The sequence below is a fragment of the Centrocercus urophasianus genome, unplaced genomic scaffold, assembly GCF_019232065.1.
Source record: "Centrocercus urophasianus isolate 14NV4802_14NV808 unplaced genomic scaffold, USGS_Curo_1.0 seq_51, whole genome shotgun sequence".
Taxonomy (NCBI): Eukaryota; Metazoa; Chordata; class Aves; order Galliformes; family Phasianidae; genus Centrocercus; species Centrocercus urophasianus.
In genome coordinates this window covers 1,030,525-1,048,192 of record NW_024885100.1, presented here as the reverse complement: position 1 = coordinate 1,048,192, position 17,668 = coordinate 1,030,525, and the positions used below count along the sequence as shown (strand labels likewise).

The 17,668-nt window shown below is 46.4% G+C and overlaps 1 protein-coding gene across 1 annotated transcript; it reads right to left on the bottom strand.

The window, feature by feature from the left end:
* Positions 1-2,768: 2,768 nt before the first annotated feature.
* Positions 2,769-17,544, bottom strand: GPR139 (G protein-coupled receptor 139). Its single transcript, XM_042835387.1, has 2 exons — positions 17,424-17,544; positions 2,769-3,703 (listed from the first exon to the last, which is right to left on the bottom strand). The coding sequence occupies exons 1-2, from the start codon at positions 17,542-17,544 to the stop codon at positions 2,769-2,771; spliced, it is 1,056 nt and encodes a 351-aa protein (XP_042691321.1).
* Between the last annotated feature and the right edge of the window lie 124 nt (positions 17,545-17,668).

Sequence of the window (17,668 nt, the reverse complement as noted above, 5' to 3'; positions counted from 1 at the left end):
GCACCATGTCATTTCTAAAGTGATACGGAACAGGTTAGGAGTTGTTTTTTGAAATGAAGCTACAACTATTTAATGAGTTATTCTTAGTTGGAAATAAATATCGATGCAAAAAAAAAAAAATATTTAAATATGGGAACTTACAAAAATACTTCATTAGGACAGGAAAAAGTCAGATGATTCTGCCAGTTTGCAGGAAAACCATTATGTTACAAAAACTGATAAATCACACCATGTGTATGGCAGCATATGCCATGCACCTAATTGAGTTTTTTTTTTAATAAATAAAAGCCCTAAATATTCACTATTTTCTGTAAGGTTACTGTTATATTAAGCAGAATAGTGAATATCTTGTATAAATATTTTTTCAATAGATACATTCTCAAAAATGAATTACTTATCTATATAGATATTGCACTTCAGACTCATTCACATGTAACTCAGACTAGCATTCCTCATAACAAATTCAGCATAAAAATAAGTTATAAATACAGTGTTTTCTCCAAAATGAGACATACAGTACCTTTTCCATAGGTAACTTTGGTTACTATCAACAGACACATAAAGAACAGAAAGAGATTTCTGAGTAAGGTAGAAGGCATGACCACAAGACTATTTATGTAAAACACTAGTAAAGGGAGGAGTAATTTTAACCTTGCTGTGATAAATACAGCAAGGCTGAGAATCCCTTTTATGCTTTATTATTGCAAGTAAGTGTGATATTTTGTTGAGATTACAGGGGCAAACAGGCCAGAATATGAGGAGGCTCTTCATTTCCCTTTGAATATGTGGAGATTTGGGCTTGCAGCATTCCTTTGGAAAGGGACAGCTTTCACTCTGCCCGCCGAGCCCCTCTCCTTGCCACACCAGCACGGTCCTTGGGGTGCTGCTTCTCTTGGTGGAGCAGCTCTGAGCATCTCACCTGGTCCGATGGCTCTGCTGATGGGGAGCAGTGGGCAGCACCTGCTCACCAAGGCGCTGGGCCCATCCAACCTGAGTAGTCCGACCTTTCCTGAGAAAGCCCTTCTGCACCTCAGCCAGCCATTGCACGCAGCCCCACTCTTCATGGTTTGTGCCTTCTGCTGCCATTTCCTCCCAAGGTGTGCTTGGGTTTGGGATAGGTTTTGGTCTTGCAGGATGCCAGCAGGAGTAGGTATGTAATTGCATGGCAGAAGGAAACCAGGCTGTTGTCCTCAGCAGGACTTCTGCAGACTTGGTATTTTTTAGGATGTGTTTGTGCACCAAAGCTGAGCCATCCACAGGTTTTAGAGGGATGCTTTCAACCCTCAGATCCCACTGAAGCAGAACAGACTGGATCCTTTTTTGGGAACCTCACTGTAGTAGTCCCAGATGCACCATGAGCTCCCCGCTGGTAATGGAGGTGGGCACAGACACAAACACACTGCTAGCACCAGGCTGTGTTTTGTTTGCAGTTACTGAGAGGCTGCTGTGTTCACTGACCAAATTGTGCTTGTGTTCACCATGCAAGGAAGTCTGCTCACACATTTAGTAAGGCTGTATTAAACACCCAATACCTAAGTGAAAAAGCTGGGGTACATGATTCTGAGAGACCATATGCCAAGATCTGAAAATGAGACAAAGTAAAAGAAATGCACTTTAAGCCTTCCTGTAAATCTCTTCCCATTTTCTACACCCAGCGTTGCTGTGAAGCTTTTTTTGAGTGTAAAGAAAGAGAAATTAAGCCACTTTAAATAAGGTAAATATTTGAAACTAATCTATGTTTTCACTGCCGTAGGGTATTCAATGGATTTATTGGATTTCTTTCACAAATACTCTTTTAACAATTGAATGGCAAATCTGCAATAGGAATAGCATAATCTGCCAGGAGAAAATCTCAGGTTAAGGTTTTATACGTATAATCCCTAAAGGCCTGAACGTGGGGGATAACTGAGAATCTTCACTGATTAACGAGGAAAGTGAGGGCTGTAATCAATCCAAATCTTGCAGGACCAGCTTCAGTGGCAGCTCAGCATCAGGCAGGATTTGGCCTCACACTTGCGAGTCTTCAAATACCGTAATTGAAATAGCGGGGACAATTCTCTGCCTTTGTTCTTGGCTCTAGAAACCTCCCTCTGTCAATCTCCCCTGTCTTGGTTGTATCTTAAATAACTTAAAACATGTGAACGTTGACAGCTTGCAGGATTGCTTTCCATGCCAAGGCTGTGTAACAGGTCAAATATCGGCCCTTGAGTCCCGCTCAGATGAGCCAAAAGGGGCTTGTCATAGTCTGTGCCTCACGACTGCCACCTGCCAAAAGATCTTGACAGCAAATCTGTGTGGCGGTATTTCATGTCAGAGAGAACACATCTGTTTTGGCAAGGGCATATAACAGAAATGGCACCTTCCACAGCACGTGAAAGCATCAGTTTGCTCTTCTGATGGTGAACTACATGGTCAAGTAAGACTTTGTTGTTTCTGAAAAGTAATTAACTATTGCAGCTTCCTCCCTCAAAAGACTTTGGACTGCACTGGTGTTTGGATGCAAAACGTTTGAATGCAACTGAATGCTAAGACTTGAACTCTGAAGCATATTCAAAATGCTGTGTAGAAGATGAAGGCATTTGCCATCATATTTCTGCTCCTAAAATCAAGTGCTCCTATTCCCTTCTAACAGTCACATCTGCCCTCAGCCTCCCAGGGAAATGAAATCGGATGACCACTCTTTAAAACAGCCACTTCAGCAGATTACATCCTGAATATGTAACCACTTGTAAAGAACTTTCACCCAGAAACTCCAATTATTGCCCTCTTCATGGTGATATTTTTATAGGCTTTCCATTCTTATCGTACTGGTAAACAAGCATTTTGATGCAATGAGAGTTGGCTGGGGAAATCCAAGGACTGCTTGTTATTGAAAAGTTATGGTTTGTATAGAATTGTACAGGTTGCTTCTGACACTTAAAGAAGGCTTTCAGTGTGGCAGCTGCCATTGTGCGAAATCTTTTGCTAATAAAACAGTAGAGGAAGAAATTAATTGCAGTGTTCAGCAATGCTAGCATATTGGCAATGTCCGACACAATATGTACCACCCAGCTGTTGTTTATAGGTGATACGTAGAGGTGATACAGTATCATGATTATTCTTGGTGCCCAGAGAATGGCAAAAATAGAAGTTATAGTAAACAAAATGGCTGTTGTTTTCCCTGTGGAGTATCCTCGCAGTCGGAAATTGCTCTTTCGTCGCAGCTTGTACACGATGATCGAATTAAGTATGAAGAAGATGGAGCAGGGCACTAAGTAAACAGTAAAGCAGTGGATCCAGATGAGGACGTGATGCATTGATGTGCTTATGTAGTCTTCAATCCAGATATTGGGCCACCAGTAGTAGGGAATGCTGGTCAAAAAGCAGGTGATGTAAACACTTACAATGACTTTTCGAGTACGAGCAGGGTAGGAGACTGTATGATACTTAAGTGGATGGCACACAGCTATGTACCTATCAATTGTTAGTGGAACCGTAATCCAAATGGATGTGTGGATGGAAGAAAATTCCAATACCTCAATTATTTTGTCCAGTACCTGAGGCATCTGTTTGTTTAAGATGAAATCTTCCAAGAGGAAGTCAACAAAGACAATGAAGAAGAGAACGAGGATGTCAGCAGCAGCTAGAGCAAGAAGATAGTTGTAGGAGGACTTCTGCCTGCGAGCCACCAGCTGGGAGAGGATGATGACTGTCAGGATGTTTGCTGTGGAGACAAAAACACGGAGTTAGGCCTTTAAGATGTGACATCAGCTTTTCTGAGTGCTTACTTGGAGCAGCAGCTATGTTTGCGCACTTGGCAACATGACCTTTATTAAAATCTGAGAAACTGAAAGGGAGCAGCTGTGGTACTGGCCCTGCTCCCAGCTGTGTGTTACACTGTCACTTGGTAACCCTGTACTCCAGGAAAAGAGCAGAAAGTTGGTCCCTTGAGTCCCTGCGTGGGGTTAGGCGATGTCCAGCAGCCCTCTGCCACCTCCCTGGTGCAGATGTAGAAGCAGAGCTGTGGCTCTGCTGCTGCTCTCTGGGTGCCCCACAGAGCCCAGAGGAGCACCCTGAGCAGGGGGCTGGGACAACCAGCCTTGCTCAGCAGGGATGAGGGCACAGAAAGGCTGTTCTGCTGAGAACATGGCTGGGGTACAAGGAGGAGCTGAGGAGCAGCTCTCCTCCTGCCCAGGCTGGCCCTGCAGCAACACTGCTTACACATGGGATCCCAATCGAGCAGAGGATTCCCAGGACAGCACGTGTCTCAGCTCCTCCCAAAAGCTGGAGGTACTCTGCAAGGCCTTGAGATGTTCCCAGCTATGCCTACGATGTCTGACCCGCTCTCCTACAGATGGTTTCTGGCAAAATGTCTCTCCTCACCACTGAAATAAAGACCTGCCTGCTTAGCCACAGCTGCTCTTCAGAAGTCCTTCCCAGCTTACAAGGTGTTTTTCCTCTGGAGTGGTACAGCCAAGTCTTTAAGGAAATCCTGCTGCTCAAGTCAGACATGATGGATGTTCTGGCTCAGCACAAACGTAAACATCCCTGAGCATCCTGAGAATCTTTCTGCTTGCAACTATCTGGCTGCAACACAGACCCATCACCTAAATTGTGCCTGGAAGTACTGCATGACACTTAAATAATATTGTGGTGAAGATATTCTTGTCTTTGCTGTTTTCACTGGCTGGTTTGCTTCAGACTTCCAAAGCTGTGATTCAGCTTAAAAGTACTTTACTAGCTGGTTGAAAAGAGACAGTAAAATAGGTAGCTGTATGTAAGTGCTCTACGGAGGGCTCAGTCCTACAGCCCATGGCCCTGGAGGGATCCCCACAGAGGGAAGGTCCAGCAGTCCTTGAGAGCTTTGCTGGGGCACTAAGGTATACCCAAACTTTCACTGCTTGCTCATGTTTGCTAGAAATTACTCTATAGTCTCGAATCAGGAAAGAAAAAGCTGTAATTCCTCCTAGATGCATGGCTGGAATGAGACAACCACAACTGCTCCCATCAGAAGTTTAAATCACTAGCCTAGAATACCTGAAGCTGTGCTTAAAAATCAGAGCGCTGCTGGCACACTGCATAACAAACTGCCAAATGTTTGTATTTGACATTTTCATAAGTGCTCCATAAATCACATCATCCATGCATTCAGTGCTTCAAACATTTCTGCCAATTTTGATGGATTTCCCAAAACAAATCAACAATAACTGTAAAGATTCCTTCACATTAGAGAAAAAGGAAGTTAAAAACACTAAGGTAGTGATCTAAGATGTCCTACAACTGAAAACACACTTTTAAAAAACCGTTTTACTCGAATCTAGGTAAAAATTCCTCTTTCATAAATGTCTTCAAAACTTTCTTTCTGGGAGCTGACTTCTGTTGTCAGGGAAATGAACTGCAGCAGAGTGAGTGATCTTGAGTAATAGCCCTTGTAAGTGTCAACTATTTTTGTATTACCTGAATTGATTAATTTTGTATCTTGGAACAAAACTAAAGCAAACATGACAGCCAATGGAATCATTCTCTAGGTTAAATATATATATTTACATAATCTTCCCAACAATATATAATCTCCAATCACCTTTGGGGGAATTTGTCTGATTCTGCTCTTTTACACAGGAATGCAACCTCACTGAGCTCAGAGTGGACATGGGAGTGATAAACTCAGAACACGGCACTGTTTTTCACTTCCTTGCTTAAATAATGTCTCTGCTGTGCCTTCTGATCACTGAATCACAGAACAACTTCTATTGGAGGGGACCTTAAAGATCATCTACCTCCATCTGTACTCCTGCTCCATCCTCTAACTGCCCCAGTCCCCTGAAGACCCTTACGATAGCCCTCATGCTTTTCTCAGCATCTTCATTGCTGCCAGCCTGCAGTGATGAGCCCTAAAGGGTAAAATGAGTGATGTACTGTCAAGGAAATCCTTAAGTCAAAGCATTTACCTTGACAGTGCCAGTCACTGTTGGCTTTGGTCAGCCAGGATGAATAGCTTGGCTTCACTTGGATATCACTCATGGTGTTCACGTCCTCTTTAATCCTTGGATTTGTTTCCCTGCAGCAGCAGCAGCTGGAGCTAGCACGCAGCAAGGGGAACAGCTGGGGACTTTGGCCCCTGCAGGTAAATACGGCCGCTTGGGCAGAGAGCTCCTGCAGGGATGCTGAAGCTGTGCCCAGTCCCCTTGGCATATGCCCTTTCTGGGAGTCCTGCTGTTTGGTCCTACCTCCTCCCTTTATCCTACAGGAACAGATTTATAAACAGCCCTTTCTTCAATCCCTTCTCCCTCCACCATTCACAGGGTTCCCAGAAATGGCCGTAACAGAGTGTACTGAAATGCAAGTTCAACACCAGCAAGCTTTGCATGGTGAGCCGGATTAGAAAATTGATCTGACAAAGTACATGCAAGCCTTGTCCAATTTTTCTGCAAGGGTTATGGTATCTTGTATTGAAAATGCTTTCCCTGGGATCACATTAGTGCTTTTCTGGCTGGATGATATGAATATAATAACATCATTGACTTTGTGAAAACAGATATACAGTGGGGTGCAGCTGCCTGTATCACAGCACCTTAGGTTTGGGACTATTTGTCCTGTGCAGGCTGTATAGGGAAAGCAAAGAGAAGCTATGGGAAAGTCTCAGGCAGTCCTTCACCTGTTTCCTCAGGTGATAAGATGGTCTTTGGTACGTCCTCAAACACTGTTTAATGCTCAGCAAAACAAGAAAGCAGCGGGAATGCTGTTCTGTGTGAACTGTGCCCTTGTTCCTGGTGACTCCTGGATGCCTGCATGGTACCCTGCGAGTTCTCCTGTGGGCAAAGATGACCTGCTGGGGGCAAAAGGGGATGGATAAGCATATATGACAGAGAACATGTTTTAACTGTGTTTACCCTAATTCTTGTCCTAATGTTGTAGTTAGAAGTGAGGGCAATAGGATAATGATGAATATATAAAAATATCTCAGAGATATCTACTGCTGGAAGGATCAGTGTCCCTAAACTGTCCTGGACAGAAGCATCCATTTATTGCAGTATTGTTTTTCAGGTCATCTGGATTTCAGAAAGATTGCTCACAGTGTTGGGAGTTGATTATGAGAGGACAGATGGGAATTTATGCCAGCGTTGCTTTTTGCAGTGCAGTATTTTGAATTTAAAAATATCTAGTTGAGAATCAAGGCTTGATTAGGGACTGACTGGCTGAAGCCTCAAGAGATGTCACTAGCAGATGATGAGAAGCAACTGTCAGAAATGGTGGAGTCTCAGTGCCTTCCCTTCCATCATGAGGATCTATTGCCTTTGAAATACAGTACGTGAAGATCTCTGGCACCCAAACACCATTAATCTGCAGTGCAGACTCTTGGTTCTCACCTGGGTTTGGGTTTGCTCCCCACACCAACAGCTGCCTTGCTGAGTCCCCTGCAGAGCCTGGGCAGCCTCCTGTGCCTCCTCAAAGCTCTGCCTGTGACCTAAAGGCACAACATTTTCCACAGCTTCTTGTGTTGTGGATTACAGCCATAGCTCAAGTAGCATCTAACCATAGCTTTTGTGGGGAATTCACACAATTCCTTCCATGGCTTATTATCGCCACATGTGAGCTTATGCAGGAGCAATTTTATCTGTCAAAAGAAGAAATAGGCATATTCCTTGGTTTTGTTTTGTTTTGTTTTTTAGAGAGAGCATTTTGCATGCACACAGCAGTTGTGCAGTGAAACAGCCCTCAGAAGTAGAAGTGCTGCTGTGTTGTGAATAAGGCCTGCTGCGTGGTTCAGCAGTTCACTGTCATAAACCACCTAAATGAAGTAGCTATGAGGGTCAGTTACTGAATGTGATAAACATTAGGTCACTGGATATAATGGACACCTTTTACCAAATGCAGTTGTTGCTAGGATCCCTGCGAATCGCCGTGCAATGTAAGAAAGTACCAGCCATGCATTAGCCACCTGACTGGCACACAGACAGACTATTTATGAACACAAAATTCTAAGTTGCTTTGGAAAATACGTGAGCCACCCCTCCTTCACAGATTTAGAAATGGTGAGACTTTACAGCACATTACAAATATATGCTGAAAAAAGTGATTGTTTCGCCTTGGTGGGAAGAGATGGTTTCCTCTGGGCCAGGAGGCAATACTAAAATGTAAACATGCACAGTGCTCGGCAGGCTGACCCCAGCACGGTTACCAACACAGTCATGTGCCAGCAGTTACCAGAGCTGAGAGGCGGACAGCATTCAGCCTTTGGTTTGTGCAGCAGCTCTCGGGGGACACTGATGACAATGGGAAGTAATCATTTTAAAAGACAAATGCCGCAGCGATGTAAGCATCTGTTAATCGGGGCTGCTGGCTGTGTCCAGCTAGATGTCTTAAAATGAAACCTGCATCTCATTGGTCATTAGAGGAGATAGGGCAGTTTGATGTTTTTCTCTTGCAGCCAGGATAGGTTGAGCTGAGTTCAACCTTAGCACGTCAGCAGATGGGAACAATCTTTTGAGAAAGGCTCTTGGGAGGTCTGTGCTCAGAAGCCCCATGTGCACAGACAGGCTGCAAGGCCAAAGTGAGAGTGCTGGTAGTTACCGAGCATCTGCTCTGCTGCCCAGCACAGTCCAGGCTCCCCAGCACAGCAGAGGACGGAGCAGCAGCCAGGGACGATGCAGCATTGCCTCGTCCTTAGATGTCACAGGTGAATTAATGCATCATGGTCACCAGCCCAGCTCCGACAGTGAAATCTGGCTTCCGGGGCCATTTTTCTCCCTGACAGCATTTATTAGCTGAGGCACCTCTGTGGAAGAACACTGACTGGTGCACTCTTCTCAAAGGCTGGCGTTGGCCATAATTGGGTCATTGAGGCCAGAGAAAGATTTTAACCAAGCCAAGAGCACTTCCTCTTCTGTTCAAGGGCACAGATGCTGTAATGGTGCGGAGACGCCGATGGCAAGTGTTCATTCTGAGCCCTGCCAACCACTCAGGCTTGTTAAGTGCAGTAACTTGTTTGGCAGACAGGAGTAATTGTATTGCTTTTGGCTTTCCTAAAGAGTTGGAGTAGGCTTTTGCTCATATATCCATAACATAGAACACTGTTTGCAATATGAAAACTGCCAGAAGGAAGAGTAAAATAAGCCTCCATGGAGGCCCAGCAGACACGTTATGTCAGAGATCTGGCTGTGCTCTTGCTTGTCCTTCCCCTCTTCATCTATCTGAGGGGTCTGCCCCTAATTCAATGCCTTGGGGCCAGAATATGACTTCCATGCCTTGGTCTTTCTCCCCAGTCTCCAGAACAGCACCATTGGCCATTCCCAAGCACAGACAGCCTCTCACTGACAATTCTGGGGACTACCCCATCCCCTTTCCCTGCATCTGCTGCTGACCCCAGTGACACAGCAGCACCATTCCAGAAAAGGCACTGAAGATGGATCTGATAATGTGGTTCTGTTTTCAGAGCTGTAATGCTAAGTCTAACGCACCTCACTGACAATGCAGAGCAAACTTATATATTTTCTTCCAGAGAACTAGCTGTTCATACATTCCAAAAGCACAGACAAATGCATATACAAGGGCTGCTCTGAAAGTAATGTGTCCTGATTCATTATGTTGGCCCACGGCATCAGAGTGGATATTGGTGGGATGGCAGTAGAGGTCAAATCTTCCCATCAACATTCCATTCCATTTTGTTGCTGTGTGACAGAAGGGTACTCTGATAGAAGTCTCATATGGAAGTGCAATGAAGCAAAGGGGTATCAGTGAATTCCTCCACACACAAAAAACAACACCCACTGACATCCATCAACAGTTGCTGAATGTCTATGGAGACCAAACTGTAGGAGCTGCCACACTGAGGGGTGGGTGGTGACAGTGGCAATGGACCACCTCTGCTGGTGCAGATTAGTATGAACACTGCATGCAGCTCTCCTACATTGCTGGTGAAAATGCACAGCTAATGGTGGTAATCGTGGATGGTGCAATTGTGCTCTTTGTACCGGTTGTGGTTTCCATGGGAATAAATAGGAGGCATTACTTTTAGAGTGACCTCTGTTTTTTCCTCACCCAACTGTGGACTGGCACATTTGCTCAAGGTGAAACACTGCCTCTAGGGTAGCAGATAAAAGAGGTATTACTATAAGGAGGGAGTGGGGAAGTAAGTTTTGAGCAATGTCCAATAATATTTTCAGGAAAATTTTACAGAACAGATGGACAATCCAAAGACCATTTTTCCTCTTTCTGTTCATTGGATTTCAAAGGGCAAATCTACTGTCTTTTGGCTGTTGATAAGTTTGACCCAAATACCTGGGGAAAAAAAAGCAGTCTCTGCTGAAATCAAGGGAGCTTTGCCATTTATTTCCAAGTGACGTGTGTAGTAACAAGCCTCACAGGTGTTAAGCTGCTCCGCATTTGTAAGGATTTGGAATCAATACTGAGACAGGATAGGCAAGAATATGCCCTTTCCTGATTGGGTCTGCGGTGCAGAAAGCCTCTAATGACCTCAATGTTCCCTACATGGATCCTTTCTGAGAGACAAGAAAGGACAAAGATAAAAATGTCTAAAACTTGCATCTCAACATCTAGCCTCACATCATGCTACTAGAGCAGAAAAGCTTTTTAATGGAAATTGGTGCTGGGAGGAGAAAAAGCAATCTGCAAGATAATGCAGAAATCATAAAAGGGATTTGGTTATTCATGTGACGTAGCTGGACAGACTGAGATTTTCTAGGCAATTTGAGTGTCTCATTTGGCAGGTGTCTGTGGCTTCCAAATGTGGGCTGTCAGCAAAATGTTAGAGGTCTCAAGCTGAGTAACTTGAGCTTGAGGATGACAAAACCATCCTATCCTTTCGATACTGAACGTCAGAGCACAGAGGTGGGTTGCAAAAGTATTCGATGGAGGAAGGACGTGATTTCATAAGGGCAAATATCATGAATTGTTTACTGAACATGAATAATTAAAAGCATTTTACCTTTGATTGTGGTTTGGTTAAAAACAAAGTCTTCCTGAAGCATTAGCTAACAAAACAGGAGTTCGTGTCTGCAAACCCCATGCTGAGCTTTCTCAGAGGCAATGCCAACTTCAGGCAATAAGCAGGGATTTGCAGGCTACGTAAAGCCATCCTAGTTAGGCTTTATTTCCCCCCACTGAGCAAATATGCATCCACTCTAGATACATCGCTTTTCAGTGTGCCAGTCTGGACAGTGAACAAAACATCTGGAACAAACATTTGTGAAACATCCTAGATGGAAGGAAATGGTTGAAAGGCAATTTGTCTTAAAACCAAGAGCAACCACTCATGCACCTGATAACTGAGAAAATGGAAAGTTGACAGTACATGCCAGGAGCTCTCTGTTTCAGGTGATTGAAAAGAACAATTTCAGTGAAAAAATCCGTTCAGTGTGTTGATAGGCAGGCTTACCTCCTCCTTCATGAGTAAAGTGAGCAAACTCCTTTTGGTCTTCTTCCACACTGTTGATCCCAAGTCCTATTTAGCTGCCTCTGCACAACCATACTGGCGTCCTGGGAAACAACCCAGTACGATGGTCCTTTATCTGGTCACCCCAAACAGCACAGCACTGCTCCTGACTTGGAGGTTTAAGATCTCGACATCTGTCTGCATCTCTAGTGTGAAGAATGAAAATGGAATTGTGTGCCAGTTCTCCTGAGCTCAAGAGGTTAACTTTGGTTTTGCTTCCTTTCTTTGTGTCTCGGAGTTAATGGGAAAAGAGATTAAAGGCTGGAAAAGACCACCTGAAACCAAAAACCTTTGTGCCTAGGGATTGTTTTGTACCTGGACTGTGAATGCAGAGAGAGCATCAGGTCAGGAAATCTCTTTTGTTTGTCTGGCTACAATAAATTGTTTTGACGTATGTGATTGAAGGCCTTCTCCTGCTGGTTTGTGTCTGCTGATTCACCCCCATTTTACTGAGGGGAGCAGAAAGAGGAGGAGGAGAGAACTAAGTAATGGGATGGATGGAGAACAGCAGGATATCAGACTGCCTAGTGCTTTTGAATGGCTTGGCTTCTTAACAACTGGGGACTCTGCATTACCCACCTGCAGGGAAAACTGGCTGTGCTCTCTCTTTGTATCACCATTGCGAGGAAAAATCTCCTTAGGAGATCTTCCTTCCTAATCCTTTTTAGCACAACCATGCAAGGTTGTGCACTTCATAGTCTACTGAGCCTCCCCAGTATTGTACCTTGTTATCATTTCAGCCCTGATAGTGTTGTTCCCTAGCGATATGCATAACGAACCAAACTTAACAGCTGTATCAAGCCTTCTTCTGCATTAGCACAGGTTCTACCACCTGCTTCCTTCCAGGCTGCAAGGCTTCAAGTGGACACAGTCTCCAGACATACTGACCAAACGAAACAGCTGCCATCTGTACGCTTTGCTAGCACCATTTCTGAGCAGGAACACTGTAATGAATCTATTCTTTTTCATGAAGTTTCTTTCCTTAAAGATAAAGCATTCATTTTACATTAGGAAGTGACACATTTTAAGCATATTAGCAGGACTTTTGTTCCACTCTGTCCACTAATGCTTCTGTTACCATGCTTTGCTTGCAGACAGCTGAGATAAAGTTCTGCCAATTAGTTCTCCTTTAAGCAGGATGCAATGTACTGGCTTTGGGTCCAATTCAGATTTTAAGTCAAAGACAGTACCAGCTTTGAACAAAACAGCCTCGGGAGGGTTCACTTCTTATTTATTGTGTGAAGTCTATCTAATGAGTGACAGCAGAAGTGCTGGTTTTTCGAGGTCGTAACTCTGCATATAACGATTCTCCCACTCATATTTTCAGATCTTCCTTTCATGCTTCTATACTTCAGGTGTGCTGTTACGAGAAAACCTATTTATTTGGGTGTTGGAAATGCTCTCTTTAATCAGAAACCTGTACTGCATTTGCAGACTACACTAGGCAGTAGATGGCAGGAATCCAGAAGGGGTCAGACACACCAGTAAGTGTGCTGTATGCACACCTTCTTGCTGCCTGCTGTGGTCTCTACTGGCTATTACCTGCCACGTGAGTCACCTACAGATATTGCCACCTGCCTCTCTGGGTCGTGTCTGTAAGTACAGAGAGCAAACTGCTTCAGCTCTTGTTCCCCCAACACTGCCACATAGCAAAGGGAGCTGGGCTGGGCTGCCAGAATGCTCAGCTTCATCTGTTTGCTCCACAGGCACCACTACGCCACCTCTACCCCTTCTTCCTTCCTTTCCATGGTCACATCACTTCCTATTCTTCACCCTTAGCCTCATCATTTGGTAAAGCACCATCCAGGTGCCCTCTATGCATTCTCTCCCCTCTTCTACTCTACCAGTGGCAACAACATCAAGACAGTGCACAGCTGCTTCTCTCACCACCCCCTCCTCCTGTCTCTGGTGCTTTCTCTGCACAGATTGTTCTCTCTTGAATTGCTCTGTTTGCTTCCACTTCCCTCCTCAAACGGTCCCAGAAGTCAGCCAGCTTGAAACAACCTGGGCAAGTGTCACATACCAGCTATGCCTATGCCTGCAGTGTATACAAAAACTTAGTATAAGATGCAAACCTTTCACCATGCTCAGACAGGGCACGGTTCTCAGATCAGGAGTGCTCAGCCCACTGCCCACAGCAGCACCTGCCATGCCAGGACAATTACCCTAGCCTTCACATCTCCTTATTCCAAGATGCACATGGGGAAAAGGCTACAGACAGACCAGTTCTTCCTCATTTCTCTTTTTCTTAGACTACACTGCAGCTTGAACAAGTGCAGTGCAAATGTTACATGCCTGTGTGTCACTCTGACCCCCTAGGAAGCATCAGGCTTGCTGTGTGAGGACAGCTGGTCTGTCATCTGTTAGGTAATGGTCCCTAAGGTGCAGCCTTTCCTTGACAGTGTCAAAAGGTTAGGGATCCCGATGAGTCTACGGACTCCTCTAGGCTAGGACTACAGCTTCTCTCCTGCTGCATGGAGCCCACTGAGTGTGCTCTGTGTGGTGCTGGGGTTTAAATGACTTTATCCCTGGGATACCCTGTTCAGCAGCAGGTCTGACACAAAAGCTACCTGTTGGAGGTACCCATCTGCCAAGTGTGTGCAGGCTGCTTTCCCAGCCTTGCAAAGTCCTCAATCTGCATTTAAATCAGTTTTAAGCAGAAGGTTAAAGCAGGAGTAAAAGAAACATCTGAGGCCTGGGCTTTCCAAGCAGACAGTTTAGAGTGGTATTCCCCTAGAGCACCAGAGCAAGTCTTTTCTCCCAAGGACGGTAAGGCTGCTGGGTGTGAGCCTGTATTTTACACCACTACTGGGAGGAGGAAACCCCAGGAAGCATGATCAGGCCTGGCCTGACTTCAGAAATGCTGCCACTCCATCCTTTCAGCAACACACACTATACTCCCAGAGGGGAAGGTAATTACATGCCAGGCAATTCTGCTGCTGCTGCACCTCCTCATGAAGCAGGCAGCTCTGCTGGTCCTGGGCTGCCCTGCCGGGCTGCCTTTGGTGGCACTATCACTGCAAAAGCTCCTCGGTGCAGCTGCTTCTTGCAGTTCTCACTAGCAGGCATAGACTGAGAGTGGATACAGACTAAGAGCAGATACTTGTTGCTTCCTCACCTTTCCAGACTCTTTGATTGAATCTGAGCAATTTCTCCTCTCCCCTGCATTCAGCAGCACCTCTTCTCTGACACTTTCCCTCCCTGAAACAAGAAATGTCCCCTTTAAGCATTCCTGCAGCCCTTCTTCCCTCCCAGGTACCAGGAGGTGCTTCAGAGGTCCTCCACCACTGCCAGCAGAGGTGAGCACAGGGATGGCAGAGCGGGGGCTGCAGAACAGCTCTGCGAGCTGTAACGCCCCTCTCTCATCAGTAAGACCCCATTGCCAGCACTGCTGCCTCTCTGCTCTTCAAGGGCAAAGGGACTTCACCTTCCTCTCTTTTGCCTCTACCTTTATCAGACTTTCTGGAGCCTGGTTGAACACAGAGGGAGAGCCACTGCAGAGAAAAGGATCTGCCCAGATGTCTGGGTTACACAAGCGAGGGAAATGATGCTTTCTCTGCATACATAATCAGGCCCGACATAGCCTAGCCTCGAAGTGGATTGCTGAGTTTGTGAGATTTCTTCTCATCAGTCTTCTCCATGACTGAAGGCAAAGAATTAACCATTTCCGTTTCAGAAAATGTGCTGCACTTGAGCACAAGACCCTAAACAACGTCTCTCTCAAATTCACAGCATCCCACAAAGCTAATTGCTCAGACCCCACCAACTTCAGGGCTCTTTGTCTAACACTAAGTGTGTTACCTCTACAGTTTCCTAATATAAAAAAATTAAAGAGTGGCTTCAAATAAAAAAATGAAGAGCTCTTTTATCAGTGTTCTCATCACATTCCATGTCCCCAAGAAAGCCTGGCTGTACGAGTCCTCCCCTAACTGTACCCAACTAGTTTCCCTCTCCGTGCAGTCTCAGGATGAACATTCTGAGTTTCTCACGCATGCACATACTGTGCATTTTTTCAGCATCCTGTCCATGTAACCATGTTTTCAGGTTTCACTGCAACCATTGTCCTCAAACATGCACAGAACAAGCTGACACACTGACAACCTGGTGTGAAGCCACTCAACTCAGCAGTGCTACACCACCAAATGCTTTGGACAGTCCTGTTAAAGTCCTGTTAAAGGCTATTGCTTATGCCACTGCTCTAATCAAATGGATGAGAAGTGTCCACGGCCAGGCTGGATGGGGCCCTGGACTGCCTGACGTGGTGGGGAGCTGTCCCCACAATGGGACTGGGGGGGCAATCCAAGCCATTCTGTGCTTCTATGAAGTGGATGTCTAAGCTCTTGAGAAATGCATGCCACAATTGGTACTTTGGATTGTTCATCAGTTTTAACCAGTTCTTAGAATGAGAGCATTAGGTCTGTAATTACAACATGGTATTCTGAGGGAGCTGGTGCAAGTAATCTGCAAAACACTCATCAAGTGACTTTTCCTGTCTGTGCATGTAAGATTTTGCTCCATTTAATAGAAATACAAAGGCAAGCTTAGCCACATACGTTTTCATGACACCTTCTTCATACAATCATAATGGTTGGAAAAGACCTATATGCTCATCCAGTCCAACCATCCACTCACCACCATACTGCCCACTACACCAAAGTACCACATCCACGTGTTTCTTGAACCCCTCCAGGGGCAGTGATTCCATCACCCCTGTGGGCAGCCTGTCTCCATGCATCACTGTCCCTCCTGAAAATAAGTATTTCCTAACATCCAACCTGATATCACTGGATAATCTTGAGAGAGTCTCGGTCAGTTCCTGCAGGAGAGATATTGAGATTGAAGCCTGTCATTACTGAGGAAACCCAAAAAGCTCCCAAGGGATGAATGAGGAGAACAACCTCATCCCTCCAGGTCTGGGCTGAGTACACCGATGTAATGCATCACAGACACCTCCTGATCCCCCATGTGTTCTGGGGGTAAATACAGGACTTTCCAGCTCTCTGAACTATTAGCCAGTCTGCAAAATTTTATTACAAGCCAGGAAGAAAAAAGAAACACACAAAGAGCATCAATTCATATGCAGCGCAGTAATTGCATATGTGCTGCTCAGAGACAGGCTTCCCTTCACATCTAATTAAAATTTTTTCTGTGAATTAATTGCTTGAAGAATGTTATTTTCTAAGCCAGAGGAATTAAGGTGGACAAAACACCCAGAAGTTGACGGACGCCTCCAAACTCTGCCGTACTGCGCCCTTTGCGTCCTGCTTCACCTGATACCGCCGACAGCTCCAGCCCTCCCCCGACTCCTTCTGTCCTTGGGATCACCGCTGCTCTCCGAGGGCCGGAGGTGCCGCAGTCCGAGCAGCCCCCGCAGCCCCTACGGGAGGAGGGCACTGCTCGGAGCTCGGCTCGGCCGGGACGGGGATGCCGATGTGATGCTCGCGGGCACCTGCAGCGGTGTTCGCCCCAAGCCTGAAACTTCCCCCTCACCTCGTTCTCTTTTTCTCGCAGTCTGCCTTCCCCAGCACCTCTGCACTGTCTCTGTCCCCTTGTTAAGTGAGAAACCCCACCGAGGACCACACGGAGGGGCTTCCTGCGCCGAGAGACCCCTAGGCGGATCCTTCCACGACCCCCGTGGGGCACGGACCCCAAACCCGATCCCCTCTGTCCCCTCCGCTCCGCCGCCCAGTTCGGAGCGCTCCGTCCGTCCGAGCTCCGCCGGCCGTCCCCAAGGGCGGCCCCGGGGTCGCGCTCCCATCGCTGCCGGCAGGGCGGGCAACGGGCGGGGACGGCGCACTCACGTTTTTCGGGACCGCTTCACTCCCAACGGCCGAACGGATGACTGCAGAAACTTGGTGACGGGCTGCGAGCCGGGCGGGACGGCGCTGCGAGGGCAGAGCGGCGATCCGCTCGCGGCGCCCGGGAGCGGAGCAGCAGCCCGGCGGGTGCCGCTTCCCTGCAGCCCGTCGCCGGGGCTCGGCGCGGCACTCACCTGGCAGCCCGAGGCAGAGCAGCAGGCTGTAGTAGACGACGGGCGCGTACCCCAAGCCACAGCCATAGCGGTGGTGCGGCACCAGGGAGCCGTTGTGGAGGTGGAGGTGGTTGTGCTCCATGGACCCGCTCTCCCCTCGGCCGCGCCGCCAGCGTTCGCTCCGCCGCCCCGGCCGCGCCGCCCGCCCGCCCGCCCCTCGCAACTTTTTTTTTTTTTTTTTTTTTTTTTTTTTTTTTTTTTTTTTT

What these genes read in the sequence shown, in the direction of transcription:
- GPR139 (XM_042835387.1), bottom strand. Translation starts at nt 17,544, where the DNA reads ATGGAGCACAACCACCTCCACCTCCACAACGGCTCCCTGGTGCCGCAC. An exon ending in GCTCTGCCTCGGGCTGCCAG is followed by an intron (nt 3,704 to 17,423) that starts GTGAGTGCCGCG and finishes TTGTCTCCACAG; the next exon opens with CAAACATCCTGACAGTCATC.